The 19,577-nt window shown below is 43.9% G+C and overlaps 1 protein-coding gene across 2 annotated transcripts in view; it reads left to right on the top strand.

Moving 5' to 3' along the window:
- piga (phosphatidylinositol glycan anchor biosynthesis, class A) overlaps positions 1-19,577 on the top strand; it is a 53,913-nt gene that overhangs the window by 7,927 nt on the left and 26,409 nt on the right. For both annotated transcript variants that reach the window (XM_084314604.1, XM_084314605.1), the window contains exon 6: positions 11,143-11,349. In XM_084314604.1, the coding sequence (XP_084170730.1) occupies positions 11,143-11,349 (207 nt within the window). The remainder of the gene's footprint in view (positions 1-11,142; positions 11,350-19,577) is intronic.

The raw sequence follows: 19,577 nt of genomic DNA, 5'->3' as shown, positions 1-19,577 counted from the left end.
GACAATCGCTCATTAGACGACCTGTCTATAAAAGTGCAGTCCCTGGTAGGGATGCTGGGAGCGCAACGAGAAAAGGGTATGCACGAGCTATACGCCAACTCTAACGTCGAGAGGATTTTAGAGAAGCTGCCACCTGCCAGACAAGAGCGCTTTAGGCGGCAGAGAGACCACCGTGATCCTAACTGTCCCGAACCATCCCTCCTCGATCTAGCCGACTTCCTGGCGAGAGAAGTCAGCAGCTTACGACTGGATACGTTCGTGCGGAGCACACCAAGCTCCAGAGAGGGACCCAGGAGAATAAACGATGGAAGAAGATCGGTGACTGTCATGCACCATATCAGAATCAGTACCGAGCAGTAAGAACCACAGTACCCCCTCGAGAAAAGAGAAGTGGAAGATGGTGTGCCCGTACTGCGAGAAGGAACACTGGCTGTCACAATGTGACCTGTTCACAAAGATGAATGCAGAAGAAGTGAGTCAATGGATAAAGTCCAACAGGCGCTGTTACCGATGTGCGCGCAGTCACATGGCAGCCGAGTGCCGCCTAAAGAAGAGGTGCAGTCGGTGTGACGGAGCCCACCTAGATGTCCTACACGACAGTAACAGAAGAAAGCCTGCACCTGCACCATCGAGCAGCACCAAGGCAAGTGTCATGTACATTGACCCCGCCAGCAGCAGCGGCGCCCAAGTGCTCTTAAAGGTAGTCCGTGTAACATTGAGCTACCAAGATAAAGTCATGGACACTTACGCCGTCCTTGATGACGGGTCAGAGAAGACCCTTCTGCTCGCGTCCGCTGCGGCCCAGCTGGGACTGCGGGGGAGCGAGAACCAAATGACGATTCGGACAATAAGAAGAGATTTAAAGACGATAAAAGGCGAGAATGTCTCCTTCACTATCGCAGCAAGCGGGCAGCCAGAGAGACGGTATAGGATTACAAATGCTTTCACCAGCCAAGAAATAGGACTATCACAGTACACCTACCCCATCGCCAAACTGATGGATAAATATGTGCACCTGCGTCAACTACCTATCCCGCTCATAGACGGCGCCACCCCGACCCTGCTGATAGGCTCCGACCATGCAGACCTCATAGTCCCGATAGACCGGGTCCATACAGGACCCCGAGGCTGTCCTGCAGCAGTCGAGACCCGCCTAGGATGGACACTACAAGGCCCCCTCGCTAAATCTCTCAACCGAACAGCAGCCACTAGCTGCCTCCACTCCAGAGTGACAGAAGAAGACACCACTCTCCTGCAGCATGTCGAGAGGCTATGGACACTAGAGACAATGCCCTTTAAGAACGAAAAGAAAGACATTCGTTCTAAAGAAGACATTTACGCCATAAACACTGCATAGTATTGTGTATTGTATATTATATGGTAACTCAGAACATTGTACATATGTCTATACCGAACACTGTGACCTCATTTTCTTCTTCTAAATTCATGCTATATTATGTTATTATGTTATTTGATACTATCTTGTCTAGCACAGTCTCTGGAGCGTAACAGTAAGAAGCATTTTGTATGAAAGTATTCTGTACTTCTGTATGACAACTATTAAAGAACTTGAACTTGAACTTAAACCTCCTCGAGCAAGGGACAAAGAGAGTCACAGTCGGCGGAGTGATGAGATACGCAACTCCACTCCTGAGGCGAGAGGGAATGCCCACCTTTCACGCAAAGAAAGACGCTACGGAGCGGTATCTATTGAACACAGAGCGGCGCCTAGCCAAAGACCCCGCTCAAGAGAGTGTGTACCGCGCTGAGATTGAGAAGCTAATCACAGCGGGACACGTAACGAAGATTGACTGGCGACGCCGTGCGCTGCTCCGCGCCTCTCTGATCAAAGACGGCTTTGATCTCCGGCAGCAGGCCAGCAGCGACCCCCCAGTATTACGCAGCCTCTCCCCAGAGGAGAAGCCCTTGCTGCGGTTCCTATGGAGAGAGAGGATCGGAGATGAGCACCCAGCCATCTACCAGTGGGAAGTCCTCCCCTTCGGAACCACATGCAGCCCGTGCTGTGCTACATTTGCACTACAGAAACACGTCGCAGAGGACCCAGCAGCAGATGAAGAGGTCCGACACAGTGTGAAGAACAGTTTCTACGTGGACAACTGTTTACAAAGCGTTTCGACTCAAGAAGAAGCCGAGGTTCTCCTACTCAAGCTACGCGCCTCCCTGATCAAAGGCGGCTTTGATCTCAGGCAGTGGGCCAGCAGCGACCCGCACGTATTGCGCAGCCTCTCCCCCGCGGACAAGGCTGCCAGCAGCGAGACCTGGATGGCGACAATCCCAGGAGAAGCCCAAGAAATGACACTAGGACTAGTCTGGCGCTTCAAAACAGACTCGCTCCACTATAGACACAAACCCCTGACCACGGAGCAGGGAAGGTCGACGGCGATACCGACCACCAGACGGAGTGTGTACAGAACACTCGCCAGACAATATGACCCGTTGGGATGTATTCTACCTTACACCACCAGGGCAAAGATGATTGTACGAGCACTATGGGACAAGGACCAGGGCTGGGACGACCCAATACCCGCACACCTTGCCTCCACATGGAGAGAGTGGGAGACGGAGCTCCGCTCACTCCCAGGCGTCAATATACGCCGCAGCTACTTCCCACCCACAGTGAGGCCAGAGACATGCAAGATGGATCTACACGTCTTCAGTGACGCCTCCGAAGTAGCCTATGGATCGGTGGCCTACTTGCGTGCCCAAGAGAAGGGAGGAGAGATACACACTGCTTTCATCCTGGCTCGCTCAAGAATAGCCCCACGAAAGCAACAATCTATCCCGCGTCTAGAGCTCTGCGCAGCCCTAGCAGGAGCGCATCTAGCCACGTTAATCCAACGTGAACTCACCATTCCGGTGCACAGAACAATCTTGTGGTCAGATTCCACGACAGTACTCACATGGATCAAGTCTGATTCATGCAGATACAAAGTCTTCGTGGGAGTCAGAGTCACCGAGATTCAAGAGTTAACAGAAGCAGCGAGCTGGCGGTATGTGGACACCAAACACAACCCAGCTGACGTCATCACCCGGGGAATGTCCCTAGATGACCTCACCCGTCGCAACATCTACAGTGACGGACCAGAGTTCCTCAAGCTCCCGGAAGAAGAGTGGCCGACGCCCACCCCACGGGAAGCGAGTAAAGAGGAGGCTGAGAACAAGAAACCTATGTTCTGTGGACTGAGCACAGTCGCCTCCACAGACCCCAACATAGATGATTGCATTACCCTACAGAGTGCGCAGCTAAAGACATTCCTGTGGCACCACCCAGAGATTCAGCCCACTGCCGATATTTCAGCAGCTGACTACGAAGAAGCAGAACTTCTTCTACTACAACGAGCCCAGAGAGACTCGTTCCCCGACGAGCTAGACTGTCTACAGGGAGGAAAGCCCGTCCCATCAGACAGCAGACTGCTCCACCTGGCACCCGAGAGTGACGCCCATAATCTCATCAGAGTGGGTGGTCGTCTGCGGAGAGCCCCCAATCTACCGGATGGCGTTAAGTACCCGATAGTCTTGAACAGCCGACACAAGGTCACAGAGCTGATCATAAAGAAATACGACGAGGATGTACACCACGCAGGAGCAGAGAGAGTCTTCGCGGAGATCAGACGTCGCTATTGGATACTTCAAGGAAGAGAAGCAGTGCGACGCTTCCAGCGAACCTGTCTAGACTGCCGAAAGTGGCGCGCGCAGCCCAGTATACCCCGGATGGCTGACCTACCTCCCTGTCGCCTCCGACTCGGCGACAAGCCATTCCACTCCACAGGCATGGACTGTTTTGGCCCGTTGTATATAAAGAAAGGAAGAGGAACCGAGAAGCGGTGGGGTATTGTATTCAAATGCATGACCACCAGAGCGATACATATCGAACTCCTTCCGACCATGAGCACAGACTCATTCCTTATGGCCTTCCGAAGATTCACATCACGGAAAGGAAAACCGTCTACATTGTTGTCCGATCACGGGACAAACTTCAAAGGCGGAGAAAGAGAGCTGAGAGAGAGCTTCCAAGCTATGGGCCCAGAACTTAAGACCCACCTCGCTCCATCCCAGATTGACTTCCAGTTTAATCCCCCGAACGCACCCCACTTCGGTGGAACCTGGGAACGAGAAGTACGTTCTATAAAGACAGCCCTGTACGCCGTGCTTGGGGCCCAGACTGTGGCGGAAGAAGTCCTAATGACAGTCCTCACGGAGATCGAGGGAGTATTGAACTCCAAGCCCCTCGGCTATGTCTCCAGTGATGTAGCAGATGTCGACCCAGTCACCCCCAACACACTCTTGATGGTGCGGCTGGACCCCGCGCTACCCCAGACAATGTACAGGCCTGAAGAAGCGAACGGCCGAAGAATGTGGAGGTACAGTCAAGTACTAGCTGACAAGTTTTGGAACAGCTTTCTACTCCACTACCTACCGTCTCTACAGACCCGCCAGAAGTGGGTAAAAGAGAGAGACAATTTGACAGAAGGAACAGTCGTCATGATTATCGACCAGTCACTACCCAGAGCTATGTGCCCGGCTGGCCGCGTAAGCAAAGTGATCACCGGTGCCGATGGCAAGGTCCGAGCAGCTGAGGTGCTCGTCCAAGGGCGAACTTACACACGACCCGTGGCGAGGCTAATAGAACTGCCCAGACTCCCAGACACTATCGATGACGACCATGACCCCACGACTTTGTGAGTTGACTGACCCTTACAGCGGACCTTGAGTGGTAGACAGTGCGGTTAATCTGTCTCTGCTTAGCTAATTAGGTGGGACTAATTAGGGGGCGGCTGTTGTGAAGGATCAGATTAAACCGAATATATATATTTATTTATGGATATATATTTAATAGTATTTGTATATCGTTTGATATCCCTTGTATATTCCTTGTACATATACACTGAATATCCCTTTAGTCTACTAACAGCCCATAATAGTTTCATTCTCTCATTGGACAAGAACTTGGCGCCAGCAGCCAAGCCCCTTGGTTCAAGTTCAATCGTGCCGACGAACATGTCGTTACTAGCCCCGGTTCCGCGTAGGAATACGTCTGCCGAAATACGAATGGTACTATTTGTTCACCGCGCATATATATATGGCGCAAGTAAAGTAGAACTTTCTTTTAGTCCCTTAGCCCTTAGTTCTTTACCCTCCAACCTAGTGGCAAGACGTTAAGCCTCACCCACGATACACGTGTGGTGCAGTATGGTCAATTTGGCCTCAGAATGGCATTGAGACATTGTGTGGATTAATAGTTGAATTGTCATAGTTTGGCACTATACCGTCGAGTGGGACGTATTTCTATTAAGTTAATAATAGTCTATTATGTATGGTGCATCGTTCGGTTAGAGTTATAAAGTGAGCAGTACCCCCATCGTTTCCTCGCGTTATCTAGAGTCTTAACCAGGCTGGGCAGACCACGTGTGGTGCTTTCATCCGAGGAGTTCTGGGCCAGGACGAGTGGACCTGCACATTGGATTACCTTACCCGGACGACGGCGAGCCCTACACGGCTTGGATTATCTACTTGCTTTGGGTGCTTTGATTTATGCCATGGATAACAGCCAACACTGGTGAGTGTTGGAACTACCCCCCGAGAGGAGTCCAGGTGAGACGGCGCTCTACCCCGAGTGAGGTCGCCTCACGTCTCTTCGTTGTGGACCGGCAGCTACCGTCTACAAGAGGGCCCAGCGGTATTCATCTGTGGACCAAGGTTCTGTGGGCACCGTGTTCAGCACTCTGAATTCTCCCAAGAAATCGTTGGCCAGATGGGATATCGCCAGCGGCTCTCCTAACCCCCCCCCCCTACTGACTTACAACCAGCGGGACCCCCTTTTAGTATATCCAGCTATAATCATTTAAGTACCATCGCTATAGTTCCCTAAAGAACCAGGTTGTATACTTGCTTCCTGCGTAACCAGAGATTGGACATTCAATGTTGATTTGCCTACGAATACTCATTTGCCTTACAAGTGCATTCAAATCATAAATGTCATTAAGTGAACGTTGTATATACCCTTTGCTATATAAAATATTCGATTTATACATTTGTGTGGACTTGGTTTCATGGTGGGAAAGTGTTCATCATATCTATATCATGTACTGTGTGGCCAGTAGTTAAAGTACATAATCGGTAGTGGTTTAATGATACCATACTTATCAATACAGTCAGGGAATTGTACCCCTCAGTTACAAGATGGATAATACAATAAAGAGGTGGAGTAAGATCAAATTAAATATGAACTAAGTTAACACTTTAATCGCCGGAAACGCCGTAACTCGTCATTGCCCGCCATGCTCATTCTGCCGAAGACGCCGTAACACGTCTTTGATATCAATATTTCAAAAATCTGTGATCGAAATCATATTTCTCCTCCGGGGACCTGAGATATACTGCTGATCTCAACTCTCTAACGGTTCAAGAGCGCCGATCGGCCAACAGGAAGTGACGCGCCAAACAGGAAGTGCTCATCCATATTTCGTCCGGGCACTCGCGATCGTTAGCCGGACTCCATCTCGACACACTGGATAATCAATCGCTCGCCCTAACTCAATAAACAACGTTATTTGGACGTATATAGTATTATACAACCTGGAAATGGTTCATCTAGATCAGGGGTTCCCAACCTTTTTTCCCCCAGGGACCCCCAAACATCTCTGATGAAATTCCTGGACCCCCCTCCTAATAAAATACCATAAAATACTTTTTTTTGTCATTTTAATACTTTCTTTTGTCATTTTAATAACAAACTGCTTATGCTTCTTTGACTTGTGCCTTCAATCAACAAATCTAATCTTGCACCATATGTATTTCAAAATTTTGGCCAATATTCAAATCCTGTATTCATCCTCTCAAATCAGGCCCTAATCTGGTGAACGGTTTGCATTTATGTTGAATGAAATAAGAATCCACTGCAGTAAAAATATCCTCACCTCGAGTGGTGGTAGTAAGGTTGACTGACATGAGAATGTCCTGCTTCAGATCCTCATTTTCGATATATTGCACATAAACGATGAGCACAGCCTCGTCTGCGACAGTTGTAGTTTGATCAAGTTGTATGGCAAATGGACCCTTTCTAAGCTTTTCTGACAGCTGCTGCTCGCAATCACTTGACATCTTATCAATTCGGTCTTTCACTACATTGTTCGAGAGTGGTACTGATTTTAGTTTATCCGCCACCTGTGGGCCGCACAGGTTCTAAACCATTTTGATGCAGGCTGGTTTGATGAGCTGCTCGCCAATATTGTGCGGTTTCTTTGCTTTTGCAATTAAAAGCGAACACTCAAAGGAGGCTTCGGTAGCCTTCTGTAAATTTTCGCGATTGCTGTAGGTCCTAACTTTTTTTGCAAAAAAAAAAAAAAAAACAACACCTCAAATCATCTGTGGTCTGGCGGACCCCCTGCGCCCCCTGGCGGACCCCCAGGGGGTCCGCGGACCCCAGGTTGGGAATCACTGATCTAGATCAACATCCCATAATCGAAAACTGTCTACTCCAAGCTGATCGTCCAACGGCGCGAGGAAGATACGGTAAGATCCAGCGTTATTTTCTAACGTGTTCCATATAAACTGCTCTGATGATCATATGACCCACACTAGGTGAATGATATAACGTTGCCCACGGAATTATAAACGACCCCCCGCCCATCCGGTCAACATCAGATGATACGTAGTAACTTCTAGAAGTACCTCCAGTTGAAATTTTTTATCTGGCACCGATCGCTACCAAACTGTATTTGATCATCAATATAATGCATTTGGGGCTATAAATCAAGTTCTGGAGAAAGCTGCAGAAAACTATAAAAACATACTTATACTTTAGACCATATTTTAGTATGAATATGTGAATGAAAAAGTATAACGTTGCTACACCCTGAACAATGGATATAGGACATTGAATGGGCCATAATAATGTCAATTTAGCAATAGAATTTAAAAAGTTATAGCCCTGCAAAGAAGGGGAACTTCTCCATAGACAAATAGAGCTGGCTAGGGATGGTAAATTATGAATTTAACCATGGCGATCAAAGTGTTAAGCACAATAGAATATAATTATGGAATACAAATGTATATAGGCCAGGGCTGTACAACTGTAAATAAAGAGGTTGAATAATATTATTAAATGGGATTTAAACTAAATTAAATATAGTACAATAAAAATAAAATAGGAATAGGCCAGGGCTGTGCAATTGGGCAGTTATGTGCAAAGAGTATGAGTCTGAAGTATGAACAGGTATGTTTGGTTGTTTATGCAAGTATCTAGTCCAGTAGGGGTGTGTTGATTTAACACAGTGGGATGGGGATCAGTGAGGGTCCCGAGCCTTGTTGATGAGGCTCACTGCAGAGGGGAAGAAACTGTTCTTGTGGCGTGAGGTTTTGGTCCTGATGGACCGCAGCCTCCTGCTAGAGGGGAGTGACTCAAACAGGTTGTGACCGGGGTGTTAGAGGTCGACCACAATCTTACCTGCACGCTTCAGGGTTCTGGGTTCTTACCTGCACCTTCAAGGGTTCCTTTATTAATCCCCTCGGGGGAAATTCAGCTTAGACCCGATTCGTGGTCTGTCTATCGGGGACGACAGTGGCTCTGGAGGTAGAGCAGTCATCTGGTAATCCGGAGGTTCCCCGCTTCGATTCCCGCTCCTCCCGGGCAGCGTGTCGGAAGTGCCCTTGAGCAAGACACTTAACCCCTAATTGCTCCCGATGAGCAGGTCGGCACCTTGCACGGTCGCCTCCGCTGTCGGTGTGTGAGTGAATGGGTAAAATGTGAGGAACAAAATGTAAAACGCTTTGGATAAAAGCTTTTATATAAATGCACCATTTACCACATTTATCGCACATTTATTGTTGTTTTTGCAAAGGATTAGCTCATTGTCTGCTATTGTAAAACCAGTGAGAGCCTGCAGGGAAAGTGTTAGCTAGCTCAATACTGGACTGATTAATTAAATAATGGTCTCTATGTGTCGGGTACATGGTAGACAGACCGCGAATAGGTTCTAAGGTCCAAAATAGCGAAGTTATCCTGTAATGAATCGAGTAACACTCTTATGTTACTTGATTCCTTAAAAGTAACAGAGTGTTACTTGATTCATTAAAGGATAACTTCGCTATGTTCGACCTTAGACCCTATTCACAAAGTTATCCTTTAACCCAGTGTTTCTCAACTGGTGGGTTGCGACCTAAAAGTGGGTCACGGGCCATTTTGAGTGGGTCGCGGATGTGTGTGTAAAAAAGAAGAAGAAAAAAAAGTAATTTTTTTTTTTTTTTTTTTTTTATATATATTTTTTTGCACTAGCTATCTTTGTGAAAGTGGCTTCTCAGCTCTGGTCCAGCTGAAGACAAAGCAGAGGAACAGATTAGACATTGAGCATGACCTCAGAGTTGCTTTGTCTACCATCACCCCAGACTTTGAGACTCTTGTCAGGAGCAAACAACATCCCCAGTTATCCCATTAGTTCCCTGCATGTTAAGCTAAGAAGTCTGCTAAGAAGGATATATTATTTATTATTATTATTATTTTATTTCATTGTGTTTTTAGCCCTTAGTTGCACTTTTGTTGCAACCCCAGTTATCCCATTAGTTCCCCCAAACTTACTGTAGGTCTGTTAACACTTTGGTTGCCAGGCTTATGTACATCATTATACCCTTCTCTGCCAGCTCTATTTGTCTATGGATAAGTTCCCCTTCTTTGCAGGGCTATAACTTTTTAAATTGTATTGCTAAATTGACATTACTATGGCCCATTCAACGTCAATTATCTATCGTTCAGGACGTAGGAACGTTATACTTTTTCATTCACATATTCATACTATAATACGGTCTAAAGTATAAGTATGTTTTTATCGTTTTCTGCAGCTTTCTCCAGAACGTGATTTATAGCCCTAAATGCATTATATTGATGATCAAATACAGTTTGATAGCGATCTGCGCGAGATAAAAAATGTCAAATGGACGTGCTTCTAGAAGTTACTACTTATCATCTGATGTTGACCGGATGGGGGGGGGGTCGTTTATAATTCCGTGGCCAACGTTAGATGATTCATCTAGTGTGGGTGATATGATCATTATAGCAGTTAGCATCGAACACGTTAAAAAAAAACGCTAAAACTCACCGTAGCTTCCTCGTAGCGTTGGGCGATGAGCGTGGAGCAGAAATATTCCTATTATGGGATGTTGAAATATGCGATCCATCTCCAGGTTGTATAATAGTATATACGTCCAAATCATGTTGTTTATCGAGTTATTGGTAACGGATTGCTATCCATTGTGTCTAGCTCGGGTCCTGGGACTATTAGCGAGTGATCGGACCGAATTGGAATGAGCACCAGCTTCCGTTTCCTGTTTCCGGTTTGGGCGATCCGCCGATCGGCCACCAGATGGCGCTCTTGAACCGTTGGAGAGTTGAGAGGGGATAAACAGTAGATCTCAAGTCTCCTGGGGAGAAATATGATTGCGATCACAGATTTTTGAAACGGCGTCTTTGGCATAATGAGCATGGCGGGGAATGACGTGTTAAGGCGTTTTTGGCAATCAAAGTGTTAAGCTAAGAAATCTGCTAAGAAGCATAATTATTTATTATTATTATTTTATTTCATTGGGGTTTTAGCCCTAGTTGCACTTTTGTTGCAACCCCAGTTGTCCCATTAGTTCCCCCAAACTTACTGTAGGTCTGTTATGTTAAGCTAAGAAATCTGCTAAGAAGCATATATTATTTATTATTATTTTATTTCATTGGGTTTTTAGCAATAGTTGTACTTTTGTTGCACTTTTTTGTGTTTATTTCATGTTTTGAAAGATTGCGTATTACTGCATTTTTTTTTTACATAAATCATAGTGGTTCAAATTTTTGGGTCGCGACTTAATGACTAAGGAAAATATTGGATCCCGAGGCTAGACCAGTTGAGAACCACTGCTTTAACCCTTTCACTACCACACTACAGAAGGTTAACCCGTTCACTACCACACTACAGACGGTTAACCTTCTGTAGTGTGGTTGTGAAAGGGTTAACCATTTGTCTTGTGGCAGTGAAAGGGTTAACCTCTTCTGTATTGTCGCTGTGAAAGGGTTAACCCTTTGGTAGTGTGGTAGTGAAAGGGTTAATGAATCACGTGACACTCTTGTGTTTTCTCTTGTCCGTTCAGGTGGTCAGCACTCGTGTCGGGGGCATCCCCGAGGTTCTACCGGAGGACCTGATCACCCTCTGTGAGCCCACCGTGCGCTCGCTGTGTGCCGGCCTGGAGACGGTCATCGCCAGGCAGCGCTCGGGGGCCGTGGCCTCGCCTGCCTCCATCCACGCCCGCGTGTGCACCCTCTACAACTGGAGGAACGTGGCGGCGAGGACCGAGAAGGCAGGTTACACCCACGCAGTCTGACACTGTTGTATTTCTTTTATTTTTTTATCAAATATTTGTATTTCCTATTTTCAAAACAAGACAAACACAATACAATAATAATAATAATAATAATAATAATAATAATAATAATAATAATAACAACATTAATGACGATAGAAATAACTAAAATAATAAATACAGAACATAAAAAAATACAAATATAATTACATTATCTCAGACACCACAAAAGACCATTCGTCTTTTTTCATCCACGAAAGGATAAGTAGAAATGGAAGAGGGAGACAAAAACAACACAAGAACCAAACAAGATATGCCTTAGATACAGCATACATAAACCCCATAGTACGTAACACTCCCCCTCAAAGTGTCAGCCCATGGCTGATGATAACACAAACCATCCCCATGAAACCATATTACACAACTGTTCCCTATATTAAAAAAAGAAAACACCTGCCAACAAGCTAACCACGAGAAAGGGCATCAGCAAAAACATTATCAGTGCCTTTCTTGTGGCGGATTGCCAAATTATAACTCTGCATAACCAGAGACCACCGCATTAAATGTTGGTCTGCAGCTCCCACAGCGGCCACAGGGGGGCGCAAAATGTGTCTCAGACTGCATGTTGCCTCTAGGATGGTAACGCTTTAACATGTTTATGTGACACTCAAGTTTTCCTTCGCCTATCAGGAGTCCTGACAACACAAATCAGTATAATTTAACCTCCTCAATGGAATAAGAAAAAGAAAAAAAAAGCACACATAGAAGAGCCAGGGATGGGCAGTCAAACTAAAACCATGTCTTCTGACTTTAAAGAACGTTGAAGTACCTTTCTGTCAAACTGCCGTTTCATAGAGCTTTGAGCAGCAGAGAGACTCTTTAGCGACACTGCAAGCCTCATGCAGCCACTCTTTAAACCTGCTCACATAGGACAACACATTTTGCTTGTTAATTATGTTTAGTGTGCGGTGTCTCTCCCATAAGCTGATCCTTTAAAACCCTCAAAGTGATATCACCTCGCAAAGTGATATCACCTCAAAAGCCCCGTTTTTCAAAAAACAACAGGGCCTTTTAGGTGATGAAATCACTACGCCCAGGCAGCAGTGGTTCGGCAAAAAATTTGTCCGAGTATATATCTGCTTAGAAAACGAAAATGTCTTAAAAAAGGGTATGTATGTATCTGCTTGTCTAACTCCAGGGTAGATGGCAAATAAGCTAATTTCCCCAAAAGTTGGCGTGTTCCTTTAACACCCTCCAGGGTAGATGGCAAATAAGCTAATTTCCCCAAAAGTTGGCGTGTTCCTTTAACACCTGTTTGATTATACCTGAAAGGAAGTTAGTACCTTGATCGGTTATTACATCCCTCTTTAATAATAATAAATTTTATTTGTATAGCGCTTTTCAATGACCCAAAGTCGCTGACAATAGGCAAAACAAAGAACATAGAACCACAGGGAAATAGGGAACAATATGAATACACAAAAACATAAAACCACGAGTAACAAACAACAAAATACAGAAGCCAGTAGGGGAGACAATCATGAAAGTAATTAAGGGACACCGAGGGGGGGGTGGGTGGCAGGGGACGGAGAGAAGGTAGGGCAGGGGACAGGGAGGTGGTAGGTTGAAGGAGGGTGGTTATGGGTTGGGAAGGTTGAATGCCTGGGAGAACATGTATGTTTTGATTCAGGATTTAAAGGTGGAGAGTGAGGGAGAGTTTCTGATGGTCTGAGGGAGGGTGTTCCAGAGTCGGGGTGCAGCACGTGAGCAAGCCCGATCTCCAAAACGTTTTAATTTGGATGACGGGACGATGAGGGAAGCAGTGGAAGAGGACCGGAGGGATCGGTTGGGGTGGTAGGGGAGAAGGAGGTCAGTCAGCTAGTCCTTTAACCCGGGCCAGAAGAAGTGCTTTAAAACTCGGTTGTAGGTTTTTGTGATCCCTAGATGTCCCGACCAGAGATGATCATGAGCCAGAGTCTATATGGTGTAGGCACGACAATCTGAACCACATAACTCCACTCATTCTCAAAATCCATCCGTGATTTCTACCTCCACATCAGGACATAATTTTCAACAAAATACGCCACTTCCTTGTTTCTAGCCATCTCTGGAGCAAGAGCAGTGGCAAAACATCTGGCTAGACTAGAGTCTTCCTTCTGAGCAACGATAAGATTACCACAAGTCATGGGTCACTGGGTTGTCTCAGAGGTAAGCTTATCCCGCTGAAGAGTTACTTGGTCACATTTACATTTACATTTAGTCATTTAGCTGACGCTTTTATCCAAAGCGACTTACAAGTTCTGTACGACAGGTCATCAGGAAGGATACAACTCTATCAGCTGAGTAACAATATTCATCAAAGTGTTGCGTGTTACAGTGTAGGTTAGTTTATTAAGTGCATGACAGTAAGGTTGGTTAGGGTTAAAATATTTATATTTTTTTTTTTATTTTTTTTTCAGATAATGGTTGAAGAAGTGCGTCTTTAGTCGACGGCGAAAGATTGGACGGGATTCGGCTGTCCTAACTGGGGTGGGTAGTTCATTCCACCATTGTGGGGCAAGGACTGAGAATAGGCGGCTTCTCTTTGATGACCCTCCCGGAGCTTGGATAGGAGTAGGTCTAAGGCGGCCAGAAGATGCAGATCGTAGGGGTCTTGAGGGTGTGTAGTTAGAGACCATTGACCGGAGGTAGGCGGGAGCGGTTCCCTTTGCCGCACGGTATGCTAGGTCGAGGGCCTTGAAGCGGATACGTGCAGCAATGGGGAGCCAGTGCAGGTCCCTAAGAAGTGGGGTGACATGGGCCGACTTCGGTAGGTTTGAGATCAGGCGGGCCGCTGCGTTCTGAATGAGTTGAAGAGGCTTGGTGGCAGTGGCCGGGAGGCCAGCTAGCAGTGCGTTGCAGTAGTCGAGGCGGGAGATGACTGTTGATTGGACGAGGAGTTGGGTGGCTTCTTTTGTCAGGAAGGGGCGGATCCTTTTGACGTTGCTCAGGAGGAATCGGCAGGTTCTGGTTGTCGCTGCGATGTGAGCAGAGAAGTCACTCGTCTCATCGGTAGGCTGAATAGACGCAAGTGGGGAAGCAGGCGTATCAGACAACTCGGTCGCTAACATGGTCTCTGACAGGTCAACTACTTCACCCAAACTACGTGCTTTTTTTTTTTTTTTTTTTTATATACTTTATTGTGTCAAACAAAAACATTTTACATTTAGGTATAGTAAGTGTACCCACATACACATACACAACTGCACCTGTCCATACCTACATATGTACATACCCACACAAATGTACATACGCATATTCCAAATCTTGACACTTTTATTTTTTTTTGTACCCATCACCCATACAAAAAACAGGAGACGAAAACACAAACAAAGGGGCGAGCACCAGCATAGATCCCGGACCGGCACACATCCAACATCCATCCCTACCCGTCCCCACACACACACACGAAAAACAACAAACAACAACAACAATAATAACAGCAAACAAATAAGAAATTAATAGAAAAAAGAAACCAACCAAAAAACTAAAAATTTAAATAAAATAATAATAATAAGTAAAAAGGCTTGAATTTTCATTGTAGGTATACAGTAGCTGTAGGCCTAAGGGGTGTTCCCCAACAATTGATCAGTAGATCATCACTGTTTCCTGTTACTTAAAATCTTCCTTAAAGACTGATCTGTCTGTCAACTAGTACCCCTCCATAGTTTAAAGAGACCCCATCTTTTTCCCAGCATATTTTCATTCTTATTGATTTTGTAGGTTACCTTTTCCATACTATATATGTCCTCTACAGTTTCTAACCATTTGTTTACTTTCGGGGGTTCAAGTTTTTTCCAAGCTCTTGTAATTTGTTTAAGTGCTGCAGCTCTCAAAATAAAAAAAAGGTATAGTTCTTCTTTTTGTAGGTTTTTGGGGCGTGTTCCTAAGAGTATATCATGTTTTTCTATACCCACTTCCTTAAACATCTGTTCCATTATGTCTAGAATATCTGACCAGTAGATTTGAATTTTTTTACATGTAAAGAAAATATGTGTATGGTCAGCATTCTTCTCCCCACACTCCCTCCAGCAGCCGGGATCATTTTGTTCGTATTTGGACATACTCGATGGTGTTCTAAAGTACCTCATATTTATTTTCCAAGCATACTCCTGCCAAAAGGGTGATTTTATGTAATGGAAGATATCTTTAAAGCTTTGATTCCACTCCTTATCTGGTATGTTTGTTTTCAGTTCCTTCTCCCATTTATTTTTAATATAGCTTAAATCTTCAATTTTGTTTTCTTGGAGCATTTTGTAAATTTGTCCAGTTGTATTTTTGAGGTTATGGCTTTGTTGAGTCTTTATCATGTATTTCAGTAGGGGGTGGAGATCTTCAAGAGTTTTAATTTGGACTTTTTCTCTTAAGTAGCTTCTTACTTGCAGGTATCGGTGAAAGTGATTACTAGGACAGGCATATTTATTAGCTACATTTTCAAAAGAATCCACTCCTTCATTGTACATTTGATAGAAAAGTATGAGGCCCTTAGCTTCCCATGTCTTAAAAAAACCGTCAATACTGTTTGGAGAAAAATCTGGGTCCCATGCTATTTGTCTTAAGCAGATAATTTCTTGTTCCTTAATTTTATTTATTTTACATATTTCCCTCCAGATTTTAAATGTGTTATATATAGAGTAATTGTGTATTTTGATCTGTGATTTTTTATATCTGGAGAAGATCAATGTGCTGAGTGATTCCACTAGATTCAACTCAATTGACTTCCATTTGGGTCTCATCTCGTTTTTCATCCATATTAGAATCGGTTTTACCTGTGCTGCGTAATAATAATTAATTAAATTAGGTAATGCTAGTCCCCCTCCTTCTTTTTTTTGTTGCAAGATTTTGAGTTTGACTCTAGGTTTCTTTTCATCCCATATAAATTTTCTCAGCAGCCCCTCCCAAACGTTGAAACATTTAGGTGTTATGTATAATGGCATGTTTTGGAATAAAAATAGAAAACGTGGCAAGATGTTCATTTTAATAATATTAATTTTTTCAAATAAAGTGAGAGGTACAATTTTCCACCTATTCAGATCTTCCTTTACAGAGTTCTCCAAACTTCCATAATTACACTGATGTAGATTGTCTAGGTTATTAGGTATAGTTATTCCCAGATATCTCACTTTGTTTCGGTCCCATTTAAAGTTAAACTGTTTTTTGAAGTCTTTCTCCAAGTGGTCACCTACTTCCATAGCTTCAGTTTTATTTAAATTAAGCTTATATCCAGACAGAACTCCATAGTTTGTAATTTCATCGAGTAACTCCGGTAGTGAAATATATATATCTGTAAGATACACTATGATGTCGTCCGCGTACAGTGCTAGTTTATGTTCATCTTCCTTTATTGTGAGACCTTTTATCCTCATATTTTTCCTTATGCTTTCGGCTAAGGGTTCTATGCATAAGGCAAATATTTGGGGCGATAATGGGTCCCCTTGTCTTGTCCCCCTTTTTAAAATAAATTTCGTAGAGAGTGTCCCATTCACTCTTACTCTTGCGTTAGGTTCTTTATATTAGGGCTGGGCGATATGACCAAAAACGTTATCGCGATAAAATTATAAAATTATTTTCATATAATTCGATATCGATAATTATCGTCGATATAATGTCCGTCTTAAGTTTAATTAACTTCTTATGCTGCTGCGAATGTCTCAAGTCGAGTTGATGTCGTCATCAGTCTGCGCACGTTAGCCGACAAGCGGAGTATCTCATGACAATAAATATGACACTAAAATACTCTCTTCCGCCACAATATATTGAAACGACGTCCACTGTATATCCCACACTACCATAAACGTGGCCTCAGAATTCAAAACACACACATACTCGGCACGTAAATATATAAAACAGTGCCGTGCAAGCTAGTTATCCTAGCCAGCCTGTTGGTTCTAAGCGATGTATTCCATGACAATGTGCTAAATATGACACTAAAATACTCTCTTCCGCCACAATATATTGAAACGGCGTCCACTGTATATCCCACACTACCATACACGTGGCCTCAGAATTCAAAACACACACATACTCGGCACGTAAATATATAAAACAATGCCGTGCAAGCTAATTAGCCTAGCAAGCCTTGTTGTTGAGTGAGTCCTACCTCCTTCCGGGTCTCGGCCATCTCCTTCACTGATTGGTTGTTAGCTGTTGTGCGTAAGCACGTCATCACGTAACGCTGGTTGTTGTTAGTGAGTGTGTTGAGCCGAGGCTGAACGGAGCCAAGCTTGGAAAATCGATATATCGAAACTTTGCGACCACGTTTCATGTTTATTTCGAGGAAATAATTTATCGCGATAGTTATCGTTATCGTTTTATCGCCCAGCCCTACTTTATATATATTCCCTTAATCAATTTAATAAAAGTTTGGTGGAATCCAAAATTCTCACATACTCCAAATATGAAGGGCCATGACACCCGATCAAAGGCTTTTTCAGCATCTAATGTCAATGTCAGCATTTGTTGCTTTGTTTGTACTGCATAATCAATGATATTAAGAGTACGCCGCACATTGTCGCTTAGGAGACGATCTTTAACGAATCCTGTTTGGTCCAAGTTAATTATATTAGGTAGTATATGTGAGAGTCTGGTTGCTATAATTGATGTGAATAATTTTTGATCTACATTTAAGAGTGATATTGGTCTATACGATGCACAGTCTGTCGGGTCTTTTCCTTCTTTAGGTATAACAGTAATGATGGCAGAATTCCATGTGTCCGGCCAGTTTCCTGTTTGTAGGATCTCATTAAAAACTCTACATAAGATGGGAGTAACTAGGTATCTAAACTCCCTGTAGAATTCGTAAGTAAATCCATCACTTCCAGGACTTTTTCCCGGTTTACCCTTCTGGATGACCTTTAGGATTTCTGTCTCTACTATTGGTTGTACTAATTCATTATTTTGTTTAACGGACACTGTGGGAAGGTTTAAAATATCTAGGTATTGTTTAATTTTCTGTGGGTCCACACCTATTACTTCTGGAGTGTAGAGGTTTTGATAATAATCCTTAAAACATAATGCTATTTTCGATTTCCCCCTCTTATATGTGGAGTTGTTATCCATAATAGTGGCTATTGCAGTTTTTTCTTTCTGTTTCTTTAGTTTAAATGCTAATATTTTCAGTGCTTTTGGGCTGTTGTCATAATATGTTTGCCTACAGAGCATGAGATTCTTTTCAATGTCATGTATTTCTATAGTTTCCAATGCTTTTTTAGCTACGTTCAATTGTATCTGTACTTCTTTGTTCCTCCCTTTCTCATGTTCTTCTTGTAGTTTTTTTACTTTGTTTTCCAGTACCATCTTTTCTCTATCTCTTTGCTTCTTTTTCCAGGATGAATATGCTATGATTTCTCCTCGTATTGTTGCTTTTGCAGCTTCCCACAGTATTGTGGATGTCACTTCTCCATTGTCATTGATCTCAAAGTAAGACTTCATGCTATGTTTTATTTTCTCCTTGAAGTCCTGGTCGCCAAATAGGGAGTTGTTTAACCTCCAAATCGTTTCCCCTCGTTCCATCTTCAAGTTTAATTCCATTATGATTGGTGCATGGTCTGCTATAGTTATAGGTAATATTTCACATTTTGTGACCTTTGAAATCTCATTTTTAAACATAAAGAAGTAATCTAGTCTTGAATAGACCTTATGTGCATTGGAATAAAAGGTGAAGGCCTTGCCTTGGGGATGTAGACAACGCCAAACATCCAAAAGTCCCAACTCTATTTGGGTTTTTCTTAATAACACTGCCGCTTGTTCCGATTTATGTTTTATTCTACTTTGGGTGTCTACCTTCTGATTCATCACCAAGTTGAGGTCTCCCCCCATTATGAGTGTTCCCTTCACCTCTGTCATTATCAAGGATACGATTATTTTCATTAGATCTGCTCCTTTTCCAGGCGGATTGTAGACATTAATCAAAGTTATTTGTTGTTCTTCTATTTCCCCCGTAACCAAAACATATCTTCCTTCCTTATCTCTAATACATTTTTCTTTATTAAAAGTGAGGTTATTTTTTAAGCTTGAGCACGGGTGACTACACAAATTGTGAACACTTCAGGGAACTTCTGAGCCAATACATCAGGCTGCAAAATCTCAGGGTGTTCTAAAACTGGCATAACTCTGCCACCAGCGATGTCATTCCCCAACAGAAAAGTGACACCTCTCACTGGTAACGACGGGCCCCCGCCCACTTT

Source organism: Notolepis coatsorum, assembly GCF_963971535.1.
Source record: "Notolepis coatsorum genome assembly, chromosome: 5".
Taxonomy (NCBI): domain Eukaryota; kingdom Metazoa; phylum Chordata; class Actinopteri; order Aulopiformes; family Paralepididae; genus Notolepis; species Notolepis coatsorum.
This window is presented reverse-complemented; position numbering and strand designations above follow the sequence as displayed.